This window comes from Coffea eugenioides, chromosome 5 (assembly GCF_003713205.1).
Source record: "Coffea eugenioides isolate CCC68of chromosome 5, Ceug_1.0, whole genome shotgun sequence".
NCBI lineage: Eukaryota > Viridiplantae > Streptophyta > Magnoliopsida > Gentianales > Rubiaceae > Coffea > Coffea eugenioides.
In genome coordinates this window covers 374,500-396,157 of record NC_040039.1, presented here as the reverse complement: position 1 = coordinate 396,157, position 21,658 = coordinate 374,500, and the positions used below count along the sequence as shown (strand labels likewise).

The following is a 21,658-nucleotide window of genomic DNA, read 5'->3' as shown; positions in this document are numbered from 1 at the left end:
ATATAATGGTATAGCAGTCAGAACATTTTTGATTAAAATTATCTGGCCACCAGCTGACAGCAACTTGTTCTTCCAGCCCGCCAACTTTTGTCTCATCTTCTCAACTAACTGCTGAAAGTGTTCTTTCTTACCTTTACCTTTGAAAAGCTTGCTCCTAATCAACAAAGGGGAGATCCATCTACTGAAACCCCGTCTACCGAGCATGGTTCGAAGACTCGGCCGAGACCGAGACGACTCGGCCGAGTCGTCACCGTCTCGGCCTAGTCCGAGACGAGACCGCGACGAATCGAGACCGAGATACTCATCTCGCCGAGAAATCGGCCGAGACGTCACCGCGACGGATTGACTCGGCCGAGTCACACCGAGTCACTCCGAGTTATCCCGAGTCAAGACGAGAAATCGGCCAAGTTACACCGCGACGGATTGATTCGGCCATTTCTTTGGCTATTTTTTATTATTTTTGTTTAACATACTTTTTTTATATTATTAACAATTTTTAGAATATTAAATTCTTTAAAATTTGCGTCTCACCGAGACCGTGACCGATATGCCGAGACCGATGTGGAACGTTCCAAGCCGCGACCGCGACCGCGACCGCGACTTTGAACCATGCTACCGAGCCATTAGTCGTTTCCTAGCTAACCGAACGACGGTCTCCTCTTGAAAAAATTACAACATCATCCGTAAATGCTACGTGTGACACTGGCATGCAGCCACAGCCAAGAGCATATGGTTGCACCGTTCCCATCAAGATTAAGCTCTTCAAGCCTCTACTAAGCGCCTCTAACACCATATAAAAAGAAAAGGAGAAAGGTGATCCCTTTGTTTCAATGACTTGTTTGGAAAAATCCATATGGCTTCCTGTTGACAAGGATTGAAAACCAGGTGGAAGAGAGGCTATTCATAACCAGAGAGAAAAAATAAGGATGGAAGCCAAAATAGCCCAACAATTGGGACAAAAAACGCCATGAGACACGATCAAATGCCTTTATCATATCAACCTTGAGTATTACATTGTGCCCCCTGACCTTTTTATCAATTGAGTTAACCATCTCCTGTGCAAGTAAGATACTATCTGAGATCTCTCTTCCACTGACAAAATTGAATTGTTCTAGTGAGATGAGAGTGGGAAGAACGATTTTAATTCAATTACTAAGAATTTTAGTGAAGACCTTATTGATAAAGGTACAAAGACTAATTGGCCTGAAGTCTGCAAATGTCGTAGGCACCTCCTTCTTTGGAATTAATACCACCAGAGTATTTGCAATACCCTTAGGTAGTGGAACTCCACACATGAATTCTCGAACAGCTCAGAAGACATCTTCTGCAATGATCTCCCAACAATGAGTATAAAAGCAACCTGCAAATCCATCGCTGTCAGCTACACTTTGCCCATCCAATTCAAACACTGCCCTTTCAACTTCCTCTAGAGTGACTTCCTCTATCAGTTGGTCGTTCTGTAGAGGTGTTACAAGGGTAGGAACATTGTTTCATAGCTCCAAGGTTGCCTGTCTGTTTAACAATGAAGAATCTGCTAACAAGGACTTGAAGAAATCCACAGCCGATGCACCAATGTTGTCATCTCCCTCAATGTAGACCTCCTCCAAGCTTTTAATTTTCTACATAGAAAGCCAAACTCACTTATCTAAAAGTGCAGAGTGAAAATATCTTGTGTTCGAATCAGCATCTTTTAACCACCTTACTCTAGCTTTCTATTTCCAAGAAACTTCTTTGGCCGCCAAATGCTTTAGCAGAGCAGCATTTGCCTGACTCCATTGCAGATGCATTGCTTCTATTTCCTCTTCTTCTAGTTGTAATTCCTTTTGTTTAACTTCTTCTTGAGCTTTAGCTATGTTATCAAAAATGTTCCTAAAGGACACCTTATTCCATTCACACAAAACCTACTTAAGTCTCTTCAATTTTATGACAAACCTCGCCATACCGTAGCCTAAAGCTGGCTGATCCCAACTGCATCGAACCACAGTGAGAAAGCTGGGGTTATTAACCCACATATATTGAAACCTAAATGATCGCGTTCCCAAGCTCAAGCATGGCTGGAGTTACAACAATAATGGACTTGATCTGAAGTTACACGATTAAGGTGTTGTACTTTTGAGTTAAGAAAGAGGCGCTGCCATTCTAGATTTATTAGGAACTTATCCAATCTCTTCCACACTCGCCTACCATGACGAACGCCAGTCCAAGTGTAACAACTTTCAGACAAAGTAATATGTTTCAGACCATAGATTGAAATACAATCAGCAAATTTCACCATTGCATTCAAGTTCTGTAGTGCTCGGCCCAAGTATTCATCAATGGACGCAGCAACATTAAAGTCACCACCTATCAGCCACGGCTTAGAAACCAAGCCACCCGACAAAGAAACTAAGTCCGACGATAAAGATCTTTTTTCAATTTGTGAACATTTAGCATATATAAAGGAACAATAAGAAACAAAATCCATGACTCCTGAGCAACAGCCAAATGAATAAATTGATCTGCATTAATTACTACATCTACTGCAAAACCTGTCTTCCACATGACCCATATTTTATTGGAAAAGTTACTAACACCAAGATGGAAGCCAAACTTGGCTGTAAAACCTTCTAATTGTTCCGGCTCAACCATAGGCTCTAAGATTACTAAAAACGACACTGAATGTAACCTTATTAACTTCTTTAAACGACGCGAAGAGGCACAACCAAATATGCCCCTTATATTCCACACGAAAATACTCGTCATAATTAAAATTGGGAGGAAGATTCTATGGATACCTTTGAAAATTGCCTGGTTACAACAGTCTTTGGTAAGTTTAGAAATCGCCTTCATCGCCCACGTTTGGCTAATTGCATCTTCTTCTGGGGTATTGGAACGAGGTGGTCTACTTTTTTCTTGAATTGAATAAAGTCCTCCACCAGCATTTCACGAGGTTTACTTTGATGTTTCTGCCTCTCAACATCCGAGAGTGAGTCTAGGTTTCCTCTTCATTTAGAATAAAGCTTCTGGTAATCTATAATAGAGCTAGCGAAGGTGTTGTGATCTATCAAGGGGAGTTGTGGTAGCGATTTTGTTTGTGGTTCTAATGGCTACTACAATGTCTCACACTACAACACTGTTGATGCCTGCTGATGTAAAACTTCACTCTGCCCCAGCTCCAATGGAATTACCTGCCAGTGCACAACTTTATTCTGTGGTTGCTCCATTGGAGTTTCCAAGGTTTTGGTCTGGTGCTGCCGTTGCACCACTGAGACTAATTTTTTGGAAGCACTCTGGCTATGATTCAAATCCATTGATTGCTGGTCACTCGTTGGTTGTTGCGAGCTAGGGTTGTGACTATTATGTTGTACCATTAGTGTCAACTGATTGTCCGGGACTAAGTCCTTCAGCATCGTTTGCTCCTCCACAATTGATTGTCCAAATTTGAAGATGCTAGTTGCTATCTGACAAAGTGTGATTTCGTTCCTCTGAGTGATTGTGACCATCCTTTGGGATCCAAATTTCTGCTGTCCCATCGCCCCCCCCAATATTCCAGTCCTTATTATCAGGTTGCTTCCTTGAACTACTAAATTGTCTACAAGCGCTACTATGGTGTCCAAGTTTCTTACAGTTCACACAATAATCATGTAAATTCTCGCACTCAACTCGCTGCCAAAAACCATTGGACAGATTCCAGATCCAAACACGTTCAGGAAGGGGCCCTGGTAGATCCATGTCAACAAAAATCCTTGCCACTGCCGGCCTAGCAAGCATTGTTGTCGATGCGTCCAGCCTTAAGGGTTCACAGACCAATTTAGCTAGGGAAAACAAGGGTCCCTTGTTAAAAAGATGTACTAGAAGGCACAACAACCGGATCTAGATTGGGACAATCGACGATTCCATGTCCAGCGAAAGGTTGGAGACCACTTAAAAACCCTCATGCCAAATCCTTGAAAAGACTAGAATCCATGAAGCCAACCCCTATCGAAATCATCTTCCAACTCGAATCTGATTAAGATGTGTTGAGGGTCAAGAAGTCCTAAGGATATAGGACCCTTAAAGCCGAGAGCCAAGAATTCTTTTCTGAGCCCTTCCATGGACGGCCGACCTTTGGAAAATTTTCCAAAGAGCACAAACTTGAAAGGAGCAGCGAGGAGCCGAACATCTTCCCCCGAAAAGGATAATGTTGGTTCCTCCCTGTAAAGTTCACTAGGTTTGAGACAAGGAGTTGGCGTTAAGGTAGGAGAAGAAAAGGAGATTATGGCTCTGTTTGGCAAATGAGTTTTTCGATTGTTTGTTTAAAATTTTACTGTAAAAAAAATTGTGAAATTTTTTTTTGAAGTGTGTAAATTTTGGATAGTTTGAAATACATATTTTAAAAACTTTGAGAAGTTTTTTGAAATTACTATAACTAAAGTTATTAAAAAATTTGTAGCAGACAAACTTAGCCGAAAATTTATTTGTCAAACAGGCCCTATATCTGTGAAGGAATATTTTGATGGTAATGGATGCATAGGTTGCCCTTCACCCGAAGGATGAAGGGCAGCCATGGCTAACCCTAGAATTCAAAATAAGCAAGAGAGGGAGAGATGTTGAGAGAGAAAGAGAGAAAGGTATGGTGATTAGTCAAACTTCTGATATTGGTTTAATGGTATTTTAAGAAAATAGTAGATTAGATTTATTCTTTTAAAAGTTAAGCAGCTTTACTTAAACTATGTACAAAAAAATACTACCAAAATGGAACAGAGGGAGTAATTAGGACACAATTTATCAATCAAAAAGCTTTTTAAAGAAGCAAGCAAGTAAAAATAAATTCAGCCTTGTATTCTCTATGTGTAGCCATTTCCAACTGTTAAACATTCTTTTTCTATTATCTAAAACTCATTGAAACAATTGGTGCTCAACACATTTAACACAAAAAAAGTTAGAATAATTATTTTTTGGCAACAAAGAAATAAATAAATGGTGCATAAAATGGTACTAGCTAATGTATCAAAAGAGCACTAAATAAGTGTCCAATCAAGGAAGCTTCTATTTTTTTTCGCTAATATAGAGGAATTTGAAGCAAAATGTATCCTGATTTTTTTGTTAGATTATTAGATTATGTTCATTAATGCAATCATCTTTCACTAAAATAGAGAAATTTGGAACAACATTTATCCTGAAATTTTTTGTTACGCTGTGTTTATTAATACAAAGTAATAGTTAAGAAAAAAGACATTTAAGGAGGGGGAAAAACTCAAAGAAATAGGTAGGAAATGGGAGGAAATTTTGCTTTATATGTTGTTTGTTTAACCATCTATTGCTATTATTTTTTTTTGGCTATTTAAAATGTACACAAGTAATTAAAGCTCTCCATTATTGTTTACCAAGACTTTATATGTTGTATGCTTAATCATCTATTGCTATTATTACTTTTTGACTATTTAAAATGTATGCAAGTAATTAAAGCTCACCATACTTCATTTTCTTTTCAGCAATATAGAAAAATTTTGAACAAAATCGGTATTAAAATATTCAATTGAATTTGGAACAAAATTATACTAAAATTTTGCTTTTTCACACAAGTAATTAAATGATGCTTAAAAACTGTAGCAATGAATTTCTACAAAAAGTGTTATATAAGTGGACACTAAAGGGTCCCTTTATTCATTTATTTATTTTTGGTCAGGAATGTAGACAAAGCTCACCATACCTCTTCTTCTTTTCCAGTAATGTAGAAGAATTTCAAACAAAATTGGTATTAAAATATTCAATTGAATTTGGAGCAACATTATACTAATTTTTTTTGAATTTGTGCAAAAAGTGCTATATAAGTGGCCATTCAAGAACCCTTTATTATTAATTTTTTAGCAATGAAGAAATAAATAAATGGTGCATAAAAATAGTAATAGTTAATATATCCAAAGAGCATTAAATAAGTGTCCAATCAAGGAAGCTTCTAATGTTCATTAATAGCTAGCATCTTCACTAATATAAAAAAATTTGGAACAAAATTTATCCTAGAATTTTTCTTTACGCTATGTTTATTAATACAAAGTAATAGTTAGGAAAAAAAGCCATTTATGGAGGGGAAAAACTCAGAGAAACAGGTGGGAAATAATAAATTATTCTTTATACATTGTTTGTTTAATCATCTATTGCTATTATTATTTTTTCGCTATTTAAAATGTACATAAATAATTAAAGCTCACCATTATTTTTTTACCAAGACTTTATATGTTGTTTGTTTAATCATCTATTACTATTATTGCTTTTTGAGTATATAAAACGTATGCAAGTAATTAAAGCTCACCATACTTCATTTTCTTTTTCAGTACTATAGAAAAATTCCAAACAAAATTGGTATTAAAATATTCAACTGAACTTAGAACAAAAGTATACTAAAATTTTGTTTTTCACGCAAGTAATTAAATGATGCATAATAGTAGTAGCAATGAATTCGTGCAAAAAATGTTATATAAGTGGACACTAAAGGGACCCTTTATTTATTTATTTATTGTTGGTCAGGAATGTAGACAAAGCTCACCATACGTCTTTTCCCTTTCCAGTAATGTACAAGAATTTCGAACAAAATTGGTATTAAAATATTCAATTGAATTTGGAACAAAATTATACTAAATTTTTTTTTTGAATTTGTGCAAAAAGTGTTATATATGTGGCCACACAATGACCCTTTATAATTTTGTTTTTGGTAAGGAGTGTAGACAAATTTTGGAGCAGATTTTTTGGTGAAGAATGTAGAAGAAATTTGGAACGGAACTCATACTAAAATGTTAATCTAAATTTATATTTTCCTAATGGCTAAAAAAAGTCAAATCAATCCAAAACCAGGCACCATGTTTTTTTTAATATATGTATTAGGCTCAAGCCATGGCAAAACAGGATTATTAGATTGTGTTCATTAATGGCAAGCATCTTTCACTAATATTAAGAAATTTGGAACAAAATTTATTTTGGAATTTTTTGTTATGCTATGTTTATTAATACAAAGTAATAGTTTGGAAAAAGCCATTTAAGGATGGGAAAAACTAAAAGAAACAGATAGGAACTAATAAATTTTGCTTTATATATTGGTTGTTTAACCATCTATTGCTATTATTATTTTTGGCTATTTAAAACATACATAAGTAATTAAAGCTCACCATTATTTTTTACCAAAACTTTATATGTTGTTTGTTTAATCATCTATTGCTATTATTACTTTTTGACTATTTAAAATGTACGCAAGTAATTGAAACTCACCATACTTCGTTTTCCTTTTTAGCAATATAGAAAAATTTGGAATAAATTGGTATTAAAATATTCAATTGAATCTGAAACAAAATTATACTATACTTTTATTTTTTCCATGCAAGTAATTAAATGATGCATAAAAATAGTAGCAATGAATTCCTGCAAAAAATGTTATATAAGTGGACACTAAAAGGACCCTTTATTTATTTATTTTGTTTTTGGTCGGGAATGTAGACAAAGCTCAACATACATCTTCTTCTTTTCCAATAATGTAGAAGAATTTCAAAATTAGTATTAAAATATTCAATTGAATTTGGAACAACATTATACTAATTTTTTTTTAATTTGTGCAAAAAGTGCTTTATAAGTGGCCACTCAAGGGACCCTTTATTATTATTTTTTTAGCAATGAAGAAATAAATAAATGGTGCATAAAAATAGTAATAGTTAATATATCCAAAGAGCATTAAATAAGTAACCAATCAAGGAAGCTTCTAATTTTTCGCTAATATAGAGGAATTTGGAGCAAATGTATCCTTATTCTTTTTGTTAGATTATTAGATTACGTTCATTAATCGCAAGCATCTTTCACTAATATAGAAAATTTTGGAACAAAATTTATCCTAGAATTTTTCTTTACGTTATGTTTATTAATACAAAGTAATAGTTAGGAAAAAAACCATTTAAGGAAGGGAAAAACTTGGAGAAACAGGCAGGAAATAATAAATTTTGCTTTATATGTTGTTTGTTTAATCATCTATTGCTATTATTATTTTTTCACTATTTAAAATGTATATAAGTAATTAAAGCTCACCATTATTTTTTACCAAGACTTTATATGTTGTTTGTTTAATCATCTATTACTATTATTACTTTTTGACTATTTAAAATGTATGCAAGTAATCAAAGCTGACCATACTTCATTTTCTTTTTTCGTAATATAGAAAAATTTTGAACAAAATTGGTATTATTTTTTTTTCACTTAGAACAAAATTATACCAAAATTTTGTTTTTTCATGCAAGTAATTAAATGATGCATAAAAGTAGTAGCAATGAATTCATGCAAAATGTGTTGTATAAGTGGACACTAAAGGGACCCTTTATTTATTTATGAATTTATTGTTGGTCAGGAGTGTAGACAAAGCTCACCATACATCTTTTCCTTTTCAAGTAATGTAGAAGAATTTCGAACAAAATTGGTATTAAAATATTCAATTGAATTTGGAACAAAATTATACTGAAATTTGTTTTGAATTTGTGCAAAAAGTGTTGTAGAAGTGGCCACACAAGGACCTTTTGTAATTTTTTTTGGTTAGGAGTGTAGACAAAATTTGGAGCAGGCTTTTTGGTGACTAATTTAGAAGAAATTTGGAGCGGAACTCATACTAAAATGTTAATCTAAATTTATATTTTCCTAATGGCTAAAAAAGGTAGTATCAGTCCAAAACCAGGCACCATTTTTTTTTTTTTTTTTTAATGTTAGGCTCAAGCCATGGCAAAACAGGAACAAATTGTGGCTCATCATGGCAAAACCAAAATAAATTGTGGCTTGGGAGCATTAAAAAACTACATGCAGCACCAGGTTGAAACACCAAATGGGAGATGGGAAAAAACAAAAGAAAGAAGCAGGCAGCAAGGGAAACCTCCCGCCCAAATTGCCCCTAAGGCTGCACAAAATCACCAAAGAACCGGCAGAACACCAGAGGACGCCACTTCTACTGTTCCTCAGCGTTTGGCGCTTTTAATAGGTAGGATAGTGCACTTTTACGTAAATGTGTTGTATTAGAAAACTTTTTTTCATGTCTTTTGGAGTATGCTAAGGCATGGATGAAGTAAAATAACAATACCCAACCACACCTAAATCCAGGGGCGGAGCCAGAAAAAAATTTTAGTGGGGGCAAAAATAACATCAAAATTTTTTATCTACTCTTTTTCTAATAGCAAAAAAATAATAAATTCACTAACAAGTATAAATGGGGGAAGAAAGAAGAGCCGTCGGTTGTGAAGGGAAAATGGGGACCGGAGGAGGAAAGGGAATTGGGGAGTGGGGACCAAAAGAAAAGACGGATATAATTGGCACTTGGCTCTGTTGGAGGAAAAAATGGGAGACCAGGGGAGGAAAGTGAATGATATAAAATTTGTGATCTATTTTTTCACATTTGTTCTAAAAAAACTCTGGGGGCACCTTTACGATTATATCAAAATTGTATAACTATTATACAAATTTGAGGGGAGGCAGTAGTGGGGGCCCATGCCCCCACCTTAAATCCGCCCCTGCCTAAATCATACTTGCCTTAGCTCCATCATAATTATCATATTCGGAAACAAAACAATATTTAAATTTATTCTTACGAGGTCACTATTGCAGTTTTTTTTCCTCGCTGTAGATTGCAGATGATCACCATGACATTAACAATCACTCAACATACAACATTTAAGGTTTTAAAGTACAATGCCCCATGAACTATAGAACTCCATGACCCACAAGTTACATACGAAACATTTCACACTTATGCCTTTAAATCCAGCAGCAGTAGCCAGGGCAAGAAACTCTGTTTCATATCTCTCAATTCCTACTTTAGTCACCACTATGAGATCTGTTTGGCAAGTAGCTTTGTCGCGTGCACTATAATCAGGAATCACAGGAAGAATTGCGTCAACAGCTATTACCTTTCCATTGTCTGGTAAAGTCTTGTAACAATTTTTCAGCAACTTCAAGCAATGATCATCATCCCAATCATGAAGTATCCATTACAAAAGTATTGATGGATGTTGTCTGTGAGTATTCCAGACAAAAGGCACTCCTTTTACAAAGCATCATAAGACGATGACAGACTTTATGATCTTGAGAGTTATAGATCACTCTCAACTACTACTATTTCTAATGTGTCATTATCCTATCCCTTAATCTATAAGTATTCACCTGATCTGTAGATACTTTCCTGATTATTTAAAATTCCATATGGTATAGCTAAAGTTAGAGAGAGTGTTATATAATTTGTATGCGTGGTTCAAAGTCGCGGTCGCGGCCCGGACAGTTCCACATCGGTCTCGACATATCAGTCGCGGTCTCGGCGAGATGCGCATTTTTGAAATATTTAATATTCTAAAAATTGTAAAAAATTTGATAAACAAAGATAATTAAAAAATTAATAAAAATAATGAAAATTCAAGTTGACTCGGGATGATTCGGAGTGATGACTCGGCTGTTTTAACCCTTTGCGGTGACATCTCGATGAGTCAAGTATTTCAAAATCGTATCGTCCCGGTATCGTATCAGGAGGGACCGAGACGGTAACGACTCGACCGAGTCTTTGAACCATGTGTGTAAGTAACCTTTAAAGTTAAAGCGTCTGTTGCCTAACAACTAAATGTTCATTGATTAAAGTGGTAAAAATAAATGCAACTCAAATAAGAAGTTGGGTAACTTATTAGACTCTGAAGATCTGCATAATATGGTTCAAAAGAGAAGGACTGTACATAATTAGATTGAAAAGATCTGCAGAATATTGTTCAAAGATAGCATTTGTTGTGACTGACTGACTTCTAATAAGATTTCCTTCAAAGTTGAACTTACCTTCATAAAAATGGCATCCCCCTGTGGAACACTTTCAAACATGTCTCCTCCAACATGTTCAACTCCTGCAAATTTACCTTATTAAGGGTAGAAGGTAATGGATTACAGATTTAAAAAAAAAAAATCCTATTCTAATGCAGTGGATTATGGAATAAACAATTCTTCTTTTCAAGCAATAGTTTGTGGAAGCCTGTGATTCAGTATAACAGTGTGTCGTACAACATATTGAAACTTCTTTAATTCCAAAAAACAAAAATTATAGAACTCATGATGGTAAGTGTCTTTCTTCCCCAAAACTAACTCATTCGCTTTGCAATTTAACGGAGATTATTTTGAAGTGTCTGCATCTGTTTCTTTATTTGTTCTCACATGCTATCTTGAATTGGTTAATTAAAGGGTAATGAAGCAAAAGAGCAAACATAACTGAGCAACAAATGGAGAAGAGCAAAAATTATACCAGGATAGGCTGGTGCATGTTGTATAACATGTGGCAAATCAAAATTATTACCCTTGAGGCTAGGGTATTTAGTTGTGATTATATTGAGGTTCATTCCAAGACCACCACCAACATCTACCAAAGTTTTGAGGTGCTCAAAACCTTTGTACCGTTCAAGCATTCTGTTTATGACGATAGCTGTGTGGTGGATCATTGTCTTGTTGAATACCTCATTGAATCTGGGGTCGCTTCCAAGAAATTCAAATGCATGTGTACCATGCGCCCTGTGAAACGGATCTCCCCCTTCGCGAACTGCATCTTCTAATTGGTACCTAAATTTTGGGTCCAAAAGCATATTTTATGGAGGCCTTTTTACAAGCCGAATTGTTCTTAAATACATGCAAGGAAGAAAAGCATCCATAGAGTTCACACGTGTACTCACAACGAAAACTATGAACAAAATTTATTCAGTGCTACTTTAATGTTGGCTTGAGTAGTCAGTGCTACTTTAAGTATAATTGTCTATGGATTTGATATTTCACAAAGGAATTATGTGTTACATCCAAAGCAGAGATTTGAGTCGTTTAAGTCCACTATCTTGTGTTGTTCTATCAAAATCCAGTGATCCTGTTTTGGCGATTTTAGAAGAAAATCACTAAAAGTAATCCTTTTGCAGAGGAATCAAGACCATCACTAACAAAATGGCTACGTGCATCGTAGAATTACAACTTGTAGGTTAAGGCATAGTTAGAAGCAAAGGAGTGATTTGTTTTTTTTTTATTCCAGACACTGATAATATTTAATGGACTAGGGGCTGGAACAGTTCCTTACCGGTTATGTGTATTTCAACAAGATGTAAATGAATTTGATTAGAATGTTAATCATTTTAAACACGGTGTAAGTTCAGTATATATTTTGGTGGGATCCACACATATTGTTGAAAATGATTCCCAAGTCATAATTTCAGCCGTGCATTTTTTTTTCTTGGCCAATCATGAATGTAATAATTCCTGCCACAAGTTCATTTCTATTCATTTCTAAAAATTAAAATAAAAGAAGAGGGCTCAATGGAGTTTCTTAGGGTAGTGAATCGCTTTTGGACCAGGCACTATGCTTCCACAAAGGAGTAATCTCAACTATAGGAGTTTTTGTTTTTATTAAACAGGATAAAAGAAAAGTGAAAATCTCACCGTCAATGAAGACCTTATCTTGAAGCAAGGCCAGCAGGGAGCTTAGTGAACCTCCTCCCTTTGTTTTGTTCTGTACAAAGAACTTGGCCACCGGCGCCAATCCATACACTCTTGTTGGCGTTTGGATAGCATGATCACCATCCACGTCGGTGGCAACGGAGCAGGTGAGCACAGAGTAGCTTGCCAGGAGCCGCAACATCCGATCCAGCATAGCAGCGGCATTTGGGTTTTCTGAAGACACGTTAGCCGCAATTTCTGAAGGCGACAGTTGAGCACCGGGACCAGCTCTGGCGATGATCTCGAACACATTGAGCCGGATGGCAGCAAGCAACATCATGGGCAGCCCTGCGGAGGTAACTAGCTGCATGGCGTACGAGAAGTGCTCCTCCTCCTCTTCTTCTTCTTCTTTTAGTACAACTTGGTTCTTGGTTGTTTCTGCCAAAGAATCCATATTACTACTACACTTCAAAAGATCCCACCGGCCTACTAATTACAGATTCTATTCTACTCTATGTTCACTGAATTGTGGATTCGCCCTGGTAACTGAGCTTTCGCCTTGTACCAGTATTTAAGGAGATGGAGCCTCTCCTGTTCAATTCTACTCTAAGCTTACGTACCATTGGTACAAATGTCCCAGCAGCCCATGTTCCAGGAGAAATTTCTAAAATTATGATGATTTTTAAAAAAATTCTATAAAGGGAGCATTTTTTGTATGGGATTCCGTCCAGGGGGTCTTCGCATTCAGCAAATGCAAGCTCGAGGTCTCCCTGAATTTTCCTAGCATCCAAATAAAAAAAAAAAGAAAAAGAAAAACAGACCTCGCATTTGTCAAATGCGAGGTCATATACCTCGCATTAACAAATGCGAGGTTCTCGGCCAGGCAACTCAGCTCGCATTTAGCGAGCATTGTGACGAAAGAAGCCCCTGGTCCAGTGAGCATGATCAAGCTGCAATTTTACATAAAAAGGCTGCTCAAACAATTGACATAAGTTAGAAGCCGTGCGTGTTTCATCATGCCAGTGATGAAACTGGAGCCAAAATTCACTATTTACCATCTTCAAATTATTTTCAAGAACATGAATCTAGATTTTGCCATGATTTTTCTTTTTGCTTCAGTTCCAATGCAGGCCTTCCCTTGCTTTATGATTTCACTGCAAATTATAAAATGATTTACAATTTGCAATGAAAATCTCTACAAATTTTACTACCTAAGGCTGTAAATTCATCAAAATTGGAAAAAAAAAAAGATCCCATAATATTGCCATCAATACTTGATAATAATTTGGGGCAATAAATCTTAACCGAACTAGTATGCTTTCGGCTTTATTGTATCTCACATCCGATAAAAGCGAATTCCTAAAAAATTATATTCAAATTTTTTTTTAATTAGGAGCACACAATCATTTTTGTTTTTGCATTGACATTTATCATAGAGGAATAAATCCTTTTTATTTTAAAACTCACACGAGTTAGAAGTTAACAAATGTGAGGTCTCAGTACAAAATTTTATGTACTAGTAATTATTTGTATATAAATAACCAAAAAGTTATATTTCTTATAGATTAAAAGATTTGATAATCATACGGTTGAAAACACCTAATTTTATTATTAAATAAAATTGTAAATTTTCGTAGGTTAAAACGGTTAATTGATGAGTTCTCAATTCCTTTAGTGGCTATTTGTGAGCCTAAGGCGTTACCATGCGACATTCATGTGTTTGGAGCACGGCTCAGGATGGATAGTTGGATGGTGAATAGCCAGAGGTCTATTTGGGTGTTCTTTAAAAACTCTTTTGATTGTGCCTTTGTGGGAGAATCCTCTCAGCATTTGTCGCTTAAAATCACTTCTCAGCTTCTATCAGGTCCAATTTATTTTTCTTTTATCCACGCAAAGTGTAATGAGCAGGAGCGATCTTTGCTTTGGTCAGCTTTGTTAGCGGAAAATCTGGCGGAGCACCCTTGGATGTTGGCGGGTGATTTCAATGTCACTGTTAGCGTGGAGGAAAAGAGGGGCGGCTTGCCTTTTCGAGTAGATGAAGGAGTGGAGCTTAGAACTTTCATGTCGATGGCGGGTGTTTCGGATGTTGGTTTTTCGGGGTCCCCTTTCACTTGGTGTAATAATAGGGGGGGTATGGCTCGCATTTGGAAACGCCTGGACAGAATGCTTGTCAATCAAACGGCCGTTCTTTCAGGGGCGCAGTTTCAGGTTCAACATCTAGGGAGGGAGCCTTCGGATCACGCCCCCCTTTTAATGTCATCGTCGACGAGGCTGGATAACAAGCCTAAACCTTTTCGGTTCTTGAATGTTTGGACGACGAAGCCTGGGTTTTTGGATGTCATTAGGAGGAGTTGGGCAGCCCCTTGTTCTGGGCGTCCTTTGCAACGTTTATCTGCTAAATTGCGAAATGTTAAACGGGACCTTCAAGTTTGGTCTCGTGTGGAGTTTGGTAACATTTTTGACGCGGTGAAGAGGGCGGAGGGCGAGGTAGCAGCTGCAGAGGATGCGTTTGGAAATGAGCCTTCTCAATCGCATTGGTTGGCTCTCCAGGAGGCTCGTGCTATAATGAGGAATTCTCTGGCAAGGGAGGAAGGGTTTTGGAGGCAAAAGGCACGGGTCAAATGGCTTAAGGACGGGGACAAAAATTCTAAATACTTCCACTCGATAGTGGCGGAGAGAAGAGCAAAGTCTATCATACACCGAATTAAGAATGACCAGGGGGAGTGGATATCAGATGAAGGTCAGGTGTCTGCTATTGGGGTTGAGTTCTTCAAATCCTTACTTTCGGAGGAGACTGCCGGCGGGTCATGGAGTATTTTGGACGTAATTCCTAAGGTTGTTTCCGATGTTCAAAATGCTGATTTGGAGCGGTTTCCATCTCACGAGGAGGTAAGGGAGGTGGTGTTTAAAATGGATGGGGAGAGTGCGGGTGGGCCAGATGGATTTACAGGCACCTTTTTTACATTTGCGTGGGAGGTGGTGGGCAATGATTTGTGTGAAGCAGTGATTAGTTTCTTTTGTGGTCATGAGTTGCCGAGAAGCGTTTCTTCGACGTGGATAATGCTGCTTCCCAAGGTAACTTCCCCGCAAGATTTTAGTCAATTTCGGCCGATAAGCCTTTGTAACTTTGTCAATAAAGTCATTTCGAAACTGTTGGCCAACCGTTTGTCAAAGGTGCTGCCGAGTATTATCTCTCCGCAACAAAGTGGGTTTGTTCAGGGAAGGCAGATTTTTTAGAATATTTTGTTGGCCCAGGAGTTGATATCTGATATTCGGAAATCTAATCGAGGGGGCAATGTAGTGTTGAAGTTGGATATGGCCAAGGCCTACGACAGAGTCTCTTGGCCTTTTTTGTTACAGGTTTTGCGTAAGTTTGGGTTTGGAGAGAGATGGATTGATATGATTTGGAGGCTGATTTCGAATGTCTGGTTTTCGGTTTTGATTAATGGTGTCCCACAAGGTTTCTTTAAATCTAGTCGTGGGCTACGGCAGGGGGACCCTATTTCTCCAGCTCTTTTTGTGATCGATGCCGAGGTTCTTTCTCGCCTGTTAAATTCGTTGCTTTCCTCCCCGCTCTTCTCACCGTTTAGTGTATCCCAAGGATGCCCGAAGGTTACGCATCTGGCTTATGCCGATGATGTCGTTATCTTTTCTAGCGGGCTGAAGAGGTCAGTTCGTTTGGTGTTGAAAGCTCTGGAAGATTACTCTTTGGTATCAGGTCAGCAGGTGAACCATCAAAAGAGTTGTTTTTTGACCCATAGCAACTTTCCCAGGGCGAGGAAACGTATGCTTGGAGAACTCACGGGGTTTTCCTCGAGGGAGTTTCCAGTTAAATACTTGGGTTGTCCCTTATATGTCGGGCGGAGGAAGAAAGTTTATTTTTCGGCAATTTGTGATTCCATACTGGGCACGGTGCTATCGTGGAAGGGGAGGTTATTGTCGCATGGTGGTAGGCTGGTACTGATCAAGAGTGTGCTATCTTCTATGCCTCTTCATATTCTTGCGGCATCGACTCCTCCCAAAGCTATTTTTGGGATGCTGGAGAAGACGTTTGCTAATTTCCTCTGGGGCTCCTCTGAGAGGGGGCTGCGTTTCCACTGGATCAAATGGGAACAGTTGTGTCAGCCATATGACAGGGGAGGTGCTGGGTTGAGGTCGTTGAGGCATGTTTTCGAGGCTTTCTCAATGAAACTGTGGTGGCAGTTTAGGTTGCGGAAGTCCTTATGGGCTGAGTTTTTGCATTATAAATATTGCCCGAACTCTCACCCTTGTTTTACTGAAGTCTTGCCGGGGAGTTCTTGGACTTGGAAGAGATTGGTATCTATTCAGGGGGTTGCTGAGAAACATATTCGCTGGATCTTGTCCAACGGTTCGACAAGCTTTTGGCATGATGATTGGTTAGGACAAGGTCCGTTATGCCGCCAGGTGGATACTTTCCAGGAATATGCAGTTTCCGAATTCGTGGAGCACGGTCGGTGGAATGAGCAGAGCCTACGCTCTGTCTTGCCCAGCTGGTGGGCGGGGCAGATCTTGAGTGTTGTACCTCCCGCTGAGGCGCACTCGGACAGAATGGTCTGGTCTCCCAGTACCTCAGGGAATTTTTCCCTATCGTCGGCCTACCAAATTGCTCGAGGGGTTGGTAACAGGTCTTGTCTGTATTCCTCGATCTGGAGTCAGGATTTGCCGTGTAACGTTTCATTTTTTATGCTGCGTCTGCTGGGAGGCAGACTGCCAGTGATGGATATTTTGCACAAGTTTGGGGTTGTCGGGCCGTCTCGGTGTTTTTGTTGCTCCTTCCCATGCCAGGAGTCTCTGGACCATATTTTCTGTACTGGGGAGGTTGCACGGCGAATCTGGGCTAACTTTGAAGTGGTGGTGGGAGGGTTTGGTGTTTCCTCGACGATACGACATAAGGTGATTAGCCGGTGGTTGAAGCCTACTCGAAACCCGTTTCTTCAGGTTCTCTTTCGTTTGTTGCCTTCTTTGATATGTTGGAATTTGTGGAAAATGCGAAGGTCAGCTTTTGCCTGTTACTATAGTCTGTGATAGAATTTTTTGTGATCTGCGAGACCTGTTTCGGATTAGGTTTAAAAATTCTGTAACCTCTTGTCGAGGGTGGCCGAGTTTTTTTGAGTTTGTAGCTGGTTTGGCTCGGCGTTACCATGTGCAAATTGTTCGATGGCAGTGTCTGGTGCAGTCGGTGGTGAAGCTAAACTCTGACGGATGCTCTAGGGGTAATCCTGGCAAGAGTGGAGGAGGAGGCGTCATTCGCGACTGTGCGGGAAGGTTTCTGTTAGGGTTCTCATGTTTTTTTGGGGAGCTGACGAGTCTGCAGGCGGAATTAAAGGCGCTTCTTCATGGGATTAGGTTGGCCTTGGATCGGGGGTATCGTGAGTTGCACATCGAATCAGATTCTTTGGTGCTAGTTCAGATTGTTAGGGGTACAGTGAGGTGTCCATGGCAGTTGCAAAGTGGTTTACAAGAGCTGATGGAAGCTAGACGGTATATTAGGGAGATTTCCCATTGTTTTCGAGAAGCGAATAGGCCTGCGGATAGATTGGCCAATGTGGGGGTGGACTTTGGGATTAATTCAACGTATGGTTCGTTCTCTGACTTGCCTCGCCTGGTGAGAGGTGATATTACGCTGGATCGGTTGGGCGTTCCGAGCCTTCGTAGGAGTAGAGTTTCGTTAGCTTGTTAGGTAGCAGTTTGCTTTTTGTTTCTTTTTCCCTCATTGCAGTTGATTAATAAAGAGATTGTTTTAAAAAAAATCAAATGATTATTATGTGATTATTTATCTTATAGATTAAAAGATATACTTTCCTATAAATGTAAAAATTATAATCACATAATAATCATTTTCAAATTAAATGAGAAAAAATATTCCCAAACCACATATATTTATTTCACTAGGATATTTGAAAAACATTTTATTTGTTTATTGTAATTTATTATGATTAAATATATATAAATTTTTTTTGGAAAAATTATGACAGAATCTCCCATTAAAAAGTGGACTAAACTCCCTACCAGAAAACCCAAAATAGACAACATTTAATCCAAGCAACTTGTTAGCCAATAATCACAAACCACTGCAAAAGCACAAGTCTTTAGTAAATTAAAAAACAGAAAAAGTAAAATCAAGTTAAACATCCAACATTTCACAGATTAAAAACAAAATGCAAGCAAATCCATGTACAAATAATATAGTGATCCTAATGGTGCAGCTTCAATCGTCATCTTCATCTGCAGCTCCACCCTGAGGTGGAGTAATGCCTAAATGATCATCTATACGTGCCAAACGAGTGTCCATTCTCTGCAACTGGAAAAATAAATTAGAATTAGTAGCACAAGACTATGGTACAAATATTTTAGTTAATATTTTAGTAGTACAAGCAAATGTGATACATGCTTGTCTTGTATACATATTTTTAGTTAATATTTTAAGTTAATATTCCCTCTAACCCCCTATACATTATTACGCATCATGCCAAAATGTTAATCAAGAATTCCTAATTAAATTGAATATAAGTTTATTAAATACATGCTTATCTTGTTTTATTTAACGTTTCCAAGCACCCCCCTTTCGAGTCCATATTGTAGCCAATTTGCTTATCTGATTGTTTTCAGATCGAATACCTCGCATTTCTTAAATGCGAGGTACATAATCTCGCATTCTCCTAATGCGAGCTTCTTAAGCTCGCATTTGCAGAATGCGAGCTTAAGAAGCTTGCATTTGGAGAATGCGATCTTCTTTTTCTTTTTTTCTGGAAACACTTACCTCACATTTGTGAAATGCGAGTTATCTGAACTCGCATTTCACAAATGCGAAGATCACAAGTCTGGAACCAACTTCAAAAATTACCCCCTTTGTAGAATAACTTTTTTTTTTCATCACAATTTAAGAATTTTCTCCATGTTCCAGTTTCTACAGAAACAAAAGGAAATGCAGCAAAAATTTTAAAGAACGTGACTTTAAAAATTATTATTATTATTTTTTGGTAAATCTGTAACTTTCATTGCTGTCATCATCAAGTACACTGCAGTAGAGCTACAATTCACCCCTGTGGGGTTTTCTATCCCACATCGGTATTGGGGGGTTGGGGTTTAGGTTTATAAGTCCCTCACAGGACTCCAAAAGTTGCCGGCTTTTGGAGTTACTGTGGGGAGTTAGATTTATTTGCCGAAAATTCTTACTTTCGTAAGAAAATGTCAGAAAGAAAACTCATTCTCAGGGGCTTAGGGGGTCTTTATCTCTTAGTAGCGGGGCACTCTGTGGGGTTTTCTATCCCACATCGGTATTGGGGGGGTTGGGGTTTAGGTTTATAAGTCCCTCACACTCCAGTTGGAGTTACTCCCGAAAAAAAATGTCAGAGAAGAGCTACAATTCACACTGCAGTTGTTGTATTACAAAATATCCTCAAGTTAAAAGATATTCATCGTCTACTCCAGGCGCCTCGTAGCTGTTGAGCAGAAGCAAGTACGTGATTGAATCTATGTGAGAATCACACTTCAGCTTCTCTACCCCATAGCTTTCGAAAACCATTCGGGTCACCACCTGTTCCAACTTCGCTACCAGATTTGCATATTCATGGATGATCCCACTAACAATTATTCATAAAAGGAAACAAATTGAAGGTGCAATTCGCTTGGGATCATTTCAATACATTGCGCGCTAATTAATTGTTGGATTTACTAGTAAGAATTGATAAGATGAGGATATATAAATCAAGTTGTACCTGAAATTGTCATCATTTCCTTGGGGCCACTTGAGCTTAGAGAATTTCTTGACTTCTTCTATGTCGGTTGCATTTTCGATTTCCACGCTCTCACGAATAGCTGAGTCACGGTGGTCGCTAAGATAACCAAAGAAAAGCCTATCAGAAGTGTTCTTCTTTCTTGTTTCCACGGGAAGATCGAACAGTTTTTCTAGCGCAGAAAATACTGAATCCCTCAAGTTGAAAGAAACTGCATCATACACAGCAAGAAAGCAACCGCATTCTTCAAGAGCGTGGCGGACTTCGTTGCGTGCCAAGGACCAGCTTTTTGTGCCATACTGCAAATTCTCCTGACCGAAGTTGATGACAGGAAGTTTTTGCAACTTTGGGTTATCCATGAAATTGAACTAGACGGATTTTGCAGAGCTAGCTCGACGCCTTAAGTGTATTGGGAATACTACCATCTCTTCTGCTCCCATCAAGGGTGTAGGATGTGGATTTATAGCATAGGATATAACGTACTTATAAAACAGTAGAAATGCATATAATTGTGTTTCATTTAGAGTTCAAAGTTTCTTGAATATTTTGTTGGAGTTACAAAATTAGCCAGCACCTTGAATTTGTTACGAGAATTCAAAATCAATGGTTGACAGGAATCTCATTGAATTACTACTGTTCCCAAGAAAATGTGTTAAACTTTTGGGATAATTTCAGAAACCTCCCTTGAGGTTTCCAACAATTACAGAGAGCTCTCATCAGTTTTAAAAATTACACCTACCTCCCTTGCTTTTAAGGTTATGTAACAATATAAACCAATAGATTATATTTTTTCACAAATATCCTAAAATACTCTTTTTCTAGAGAATAAGACAAAATAAAATAAGGTTTTAATTTTTAACTTTTTGTACGTGGCATACTCACTAAATCAAATATAGTCCAGCAATTCCAACTCATCTCAAAATTCATTACTTGCTAATTCTTGACTAATGCAACTCACTGCTACCATTACCAATACTGAACCAAAAAATGCCATCATGTCCCTAAGAACATGATTCATTATTACTCTAGTACTATTAGAAATAGAGACAAAATCTACCTTCATAGCAAAACCACAATCAATAGGCAAATAAAAGAGAGAACCAATGAATTTTTTTATTATTACTAGATTTTTTTGCTTAACAAACATAATAGTCACTTCTTGATCTTCCAACTCTCAATTTTATTTTATTTTTCTATATCACTGCCACCTTTTTTATCTTCTCCTAGTTTGACAATGAAATCTATAGTTCGCACCTTGTTAATTTGGTAACTTCAATTGGCTAACATTTGAAAAGAGTAAAACTATTTTTTTTAAAAAAAAGAAATAGTCTAAAATTTTTATAGTAAGAAAGAGACAGAAAAACAAAAAAGTACAAATAAATTTTGGAGATGGTAAAAAATTGATAGTGGTATGACTGCTAACAATGGAATATAGTATTTGATGAGAGGAAGAAGCAATTGTGGGAGAAAAGAGGGAAAAGTATGAAAGA

The 21,658-nt window shown here is 37.6% G+C and overlaps 3 protein-coding genes across 3 annotated transcripts; 1 reads left to right on the top strand and 2 right to left on the bottom strand.

Moving 5' to 3' along the window:
- Nucleotides 1–9,653: 9,653 nt before the first annotated feature.
- On the bottom strand, nt 9,654–12,959 carry LOC113770235 (caffeic acid 3-O-methyltransferase-like). Its single transcript, XM_027314644.1, has 4 exons — nt 12,406–12,959; nt 11,246–11,557; nt 10,791–10,853; nt 9,654–9,964 (listed from the first exon to the last, which is right to left on the bottom strand). The coding sequence occupies exons 1-4, from the start codon at nt 12,863–12,865 to the stop codon at nt 9,654–9,656; spliced, it is 1,146 nt and encodes a 381-aa protein (XP_027170445.1). The 5' UTR covers nt 12,866–12,959.
- A 1,189-nt stretch (nt 12,960–14,148) lies between these two features.
- Nucleotides 14,149–18,112, top strand: LOC113770234. The gene is made up of 3 exons (XM_027314643.1): nt 14,149–15,486; nt 15,667–17,325; nt 17,609–18,112. The coding sequence occupies exons 1-3, from the start codon at nt 14,149–14,151 to the stop codon at nt 18,110–18,112; spliced, it is 3,501 nt and encodes a 1,166-aa protein (XP_027170444.1).
- A 528-nt stretch (nt 18,113–18,640) lies between these two features.
- On the bottom strand, nt 18,641–20,527 carry LOC113770233 (probable 2-oxoglutarate-dependent dioxygenase AOP1). Its single transcript, XM_027314642.1, has 3 exons — nt 20,151–20,527; nt 19,859–20,015; nt 18,641–18,733 (listed from the first exon to the last, which is right to left on the bottom strand). The coding sequence occupies exons 1-3, from the start codon at nt 20,525–20,527 to the stop codon at nt 18,641–18,643; spliced, it is 627 nt and encodes a 208-aa protein (XP_027170443.1).
- Nucleotides 20,528–21,658: the final 1,131 nt, after the last annotated feature.

What these genes read in the sequence shown, in the direction of transcription:
- LOC113770234 (XM_027314643.1), top strand. Translation starts at nt 14,149, where the DNA reads ATGGATAGTTGGATGGTGAATAGCCAGAGGTCTATTTGGGTGTTCTTT. An exon ending in GGATAATGCTGCTTCCCAAG is followed by an intron (nt 15,487 to 15,666) that starts GTAACTTCCCCG and finishes TTGTTGGCCCAG; the next exon opens with GAGTTGATATCTGATATTCG. An exon ending in CCTCGACGATACGACATAAG is followed by an intron (nt 17,326 to 17,608) that starts GTGATTAGCCGG and finishes TGTCTGGTGCAG; the next exon opens with TCGGTGGTGAAGCTAAACTC.
- LOC113770233 (XM_027314642.1), bottom strand. Translation starts at nt 20,527, where the DNA reads ATGGATAACCCAAAGTTGCAAAAACTTCCTGTCATCAACTTCGGTCAG. An exon ending in GGAAATGATGACAATTTCAG is followed by an intron (nt 20,016 to 20,150) that starts GTACAACTTGAT and finishes AATAATTGTTAG; the next exon opens with TGGGATCATCCATGAATATG. An exon ending in ACAGCTACGAGGCGCCTGGA is followed by an intron (nt 18,734 to 19,858) that starts GTAGACGATGAA and finishes TTATTTTTCCAG; the next exon opens with TTGCAGAGAATGGACACTCG.
- LOC113770235 (XM_027314644.1), bottom strand. Translation starts at nt 12,865, where the DNA reads ATGGATTCTTTGGCAGAAACAACCAAGAACCAAGTTGTACTAAAAGAA. An exon ending in ACATGCACCAGCCTATCCTG is followed by an intron (nt 10,854 to 11,245) that starts GTATAATTTTTG and finishes GTAAATTTGCAG; the next exon opens with GAGTTGAACATGTTGGAGGA. An exon ending in GGGGGATGCCATTTTTATGA is followed by an intron (nt 9,965 to 10,790) that starts AGGTAAGTTCAA and finishes CAATACTTTTGT; the next exon opens with AATGGATACTTCATGATTGG.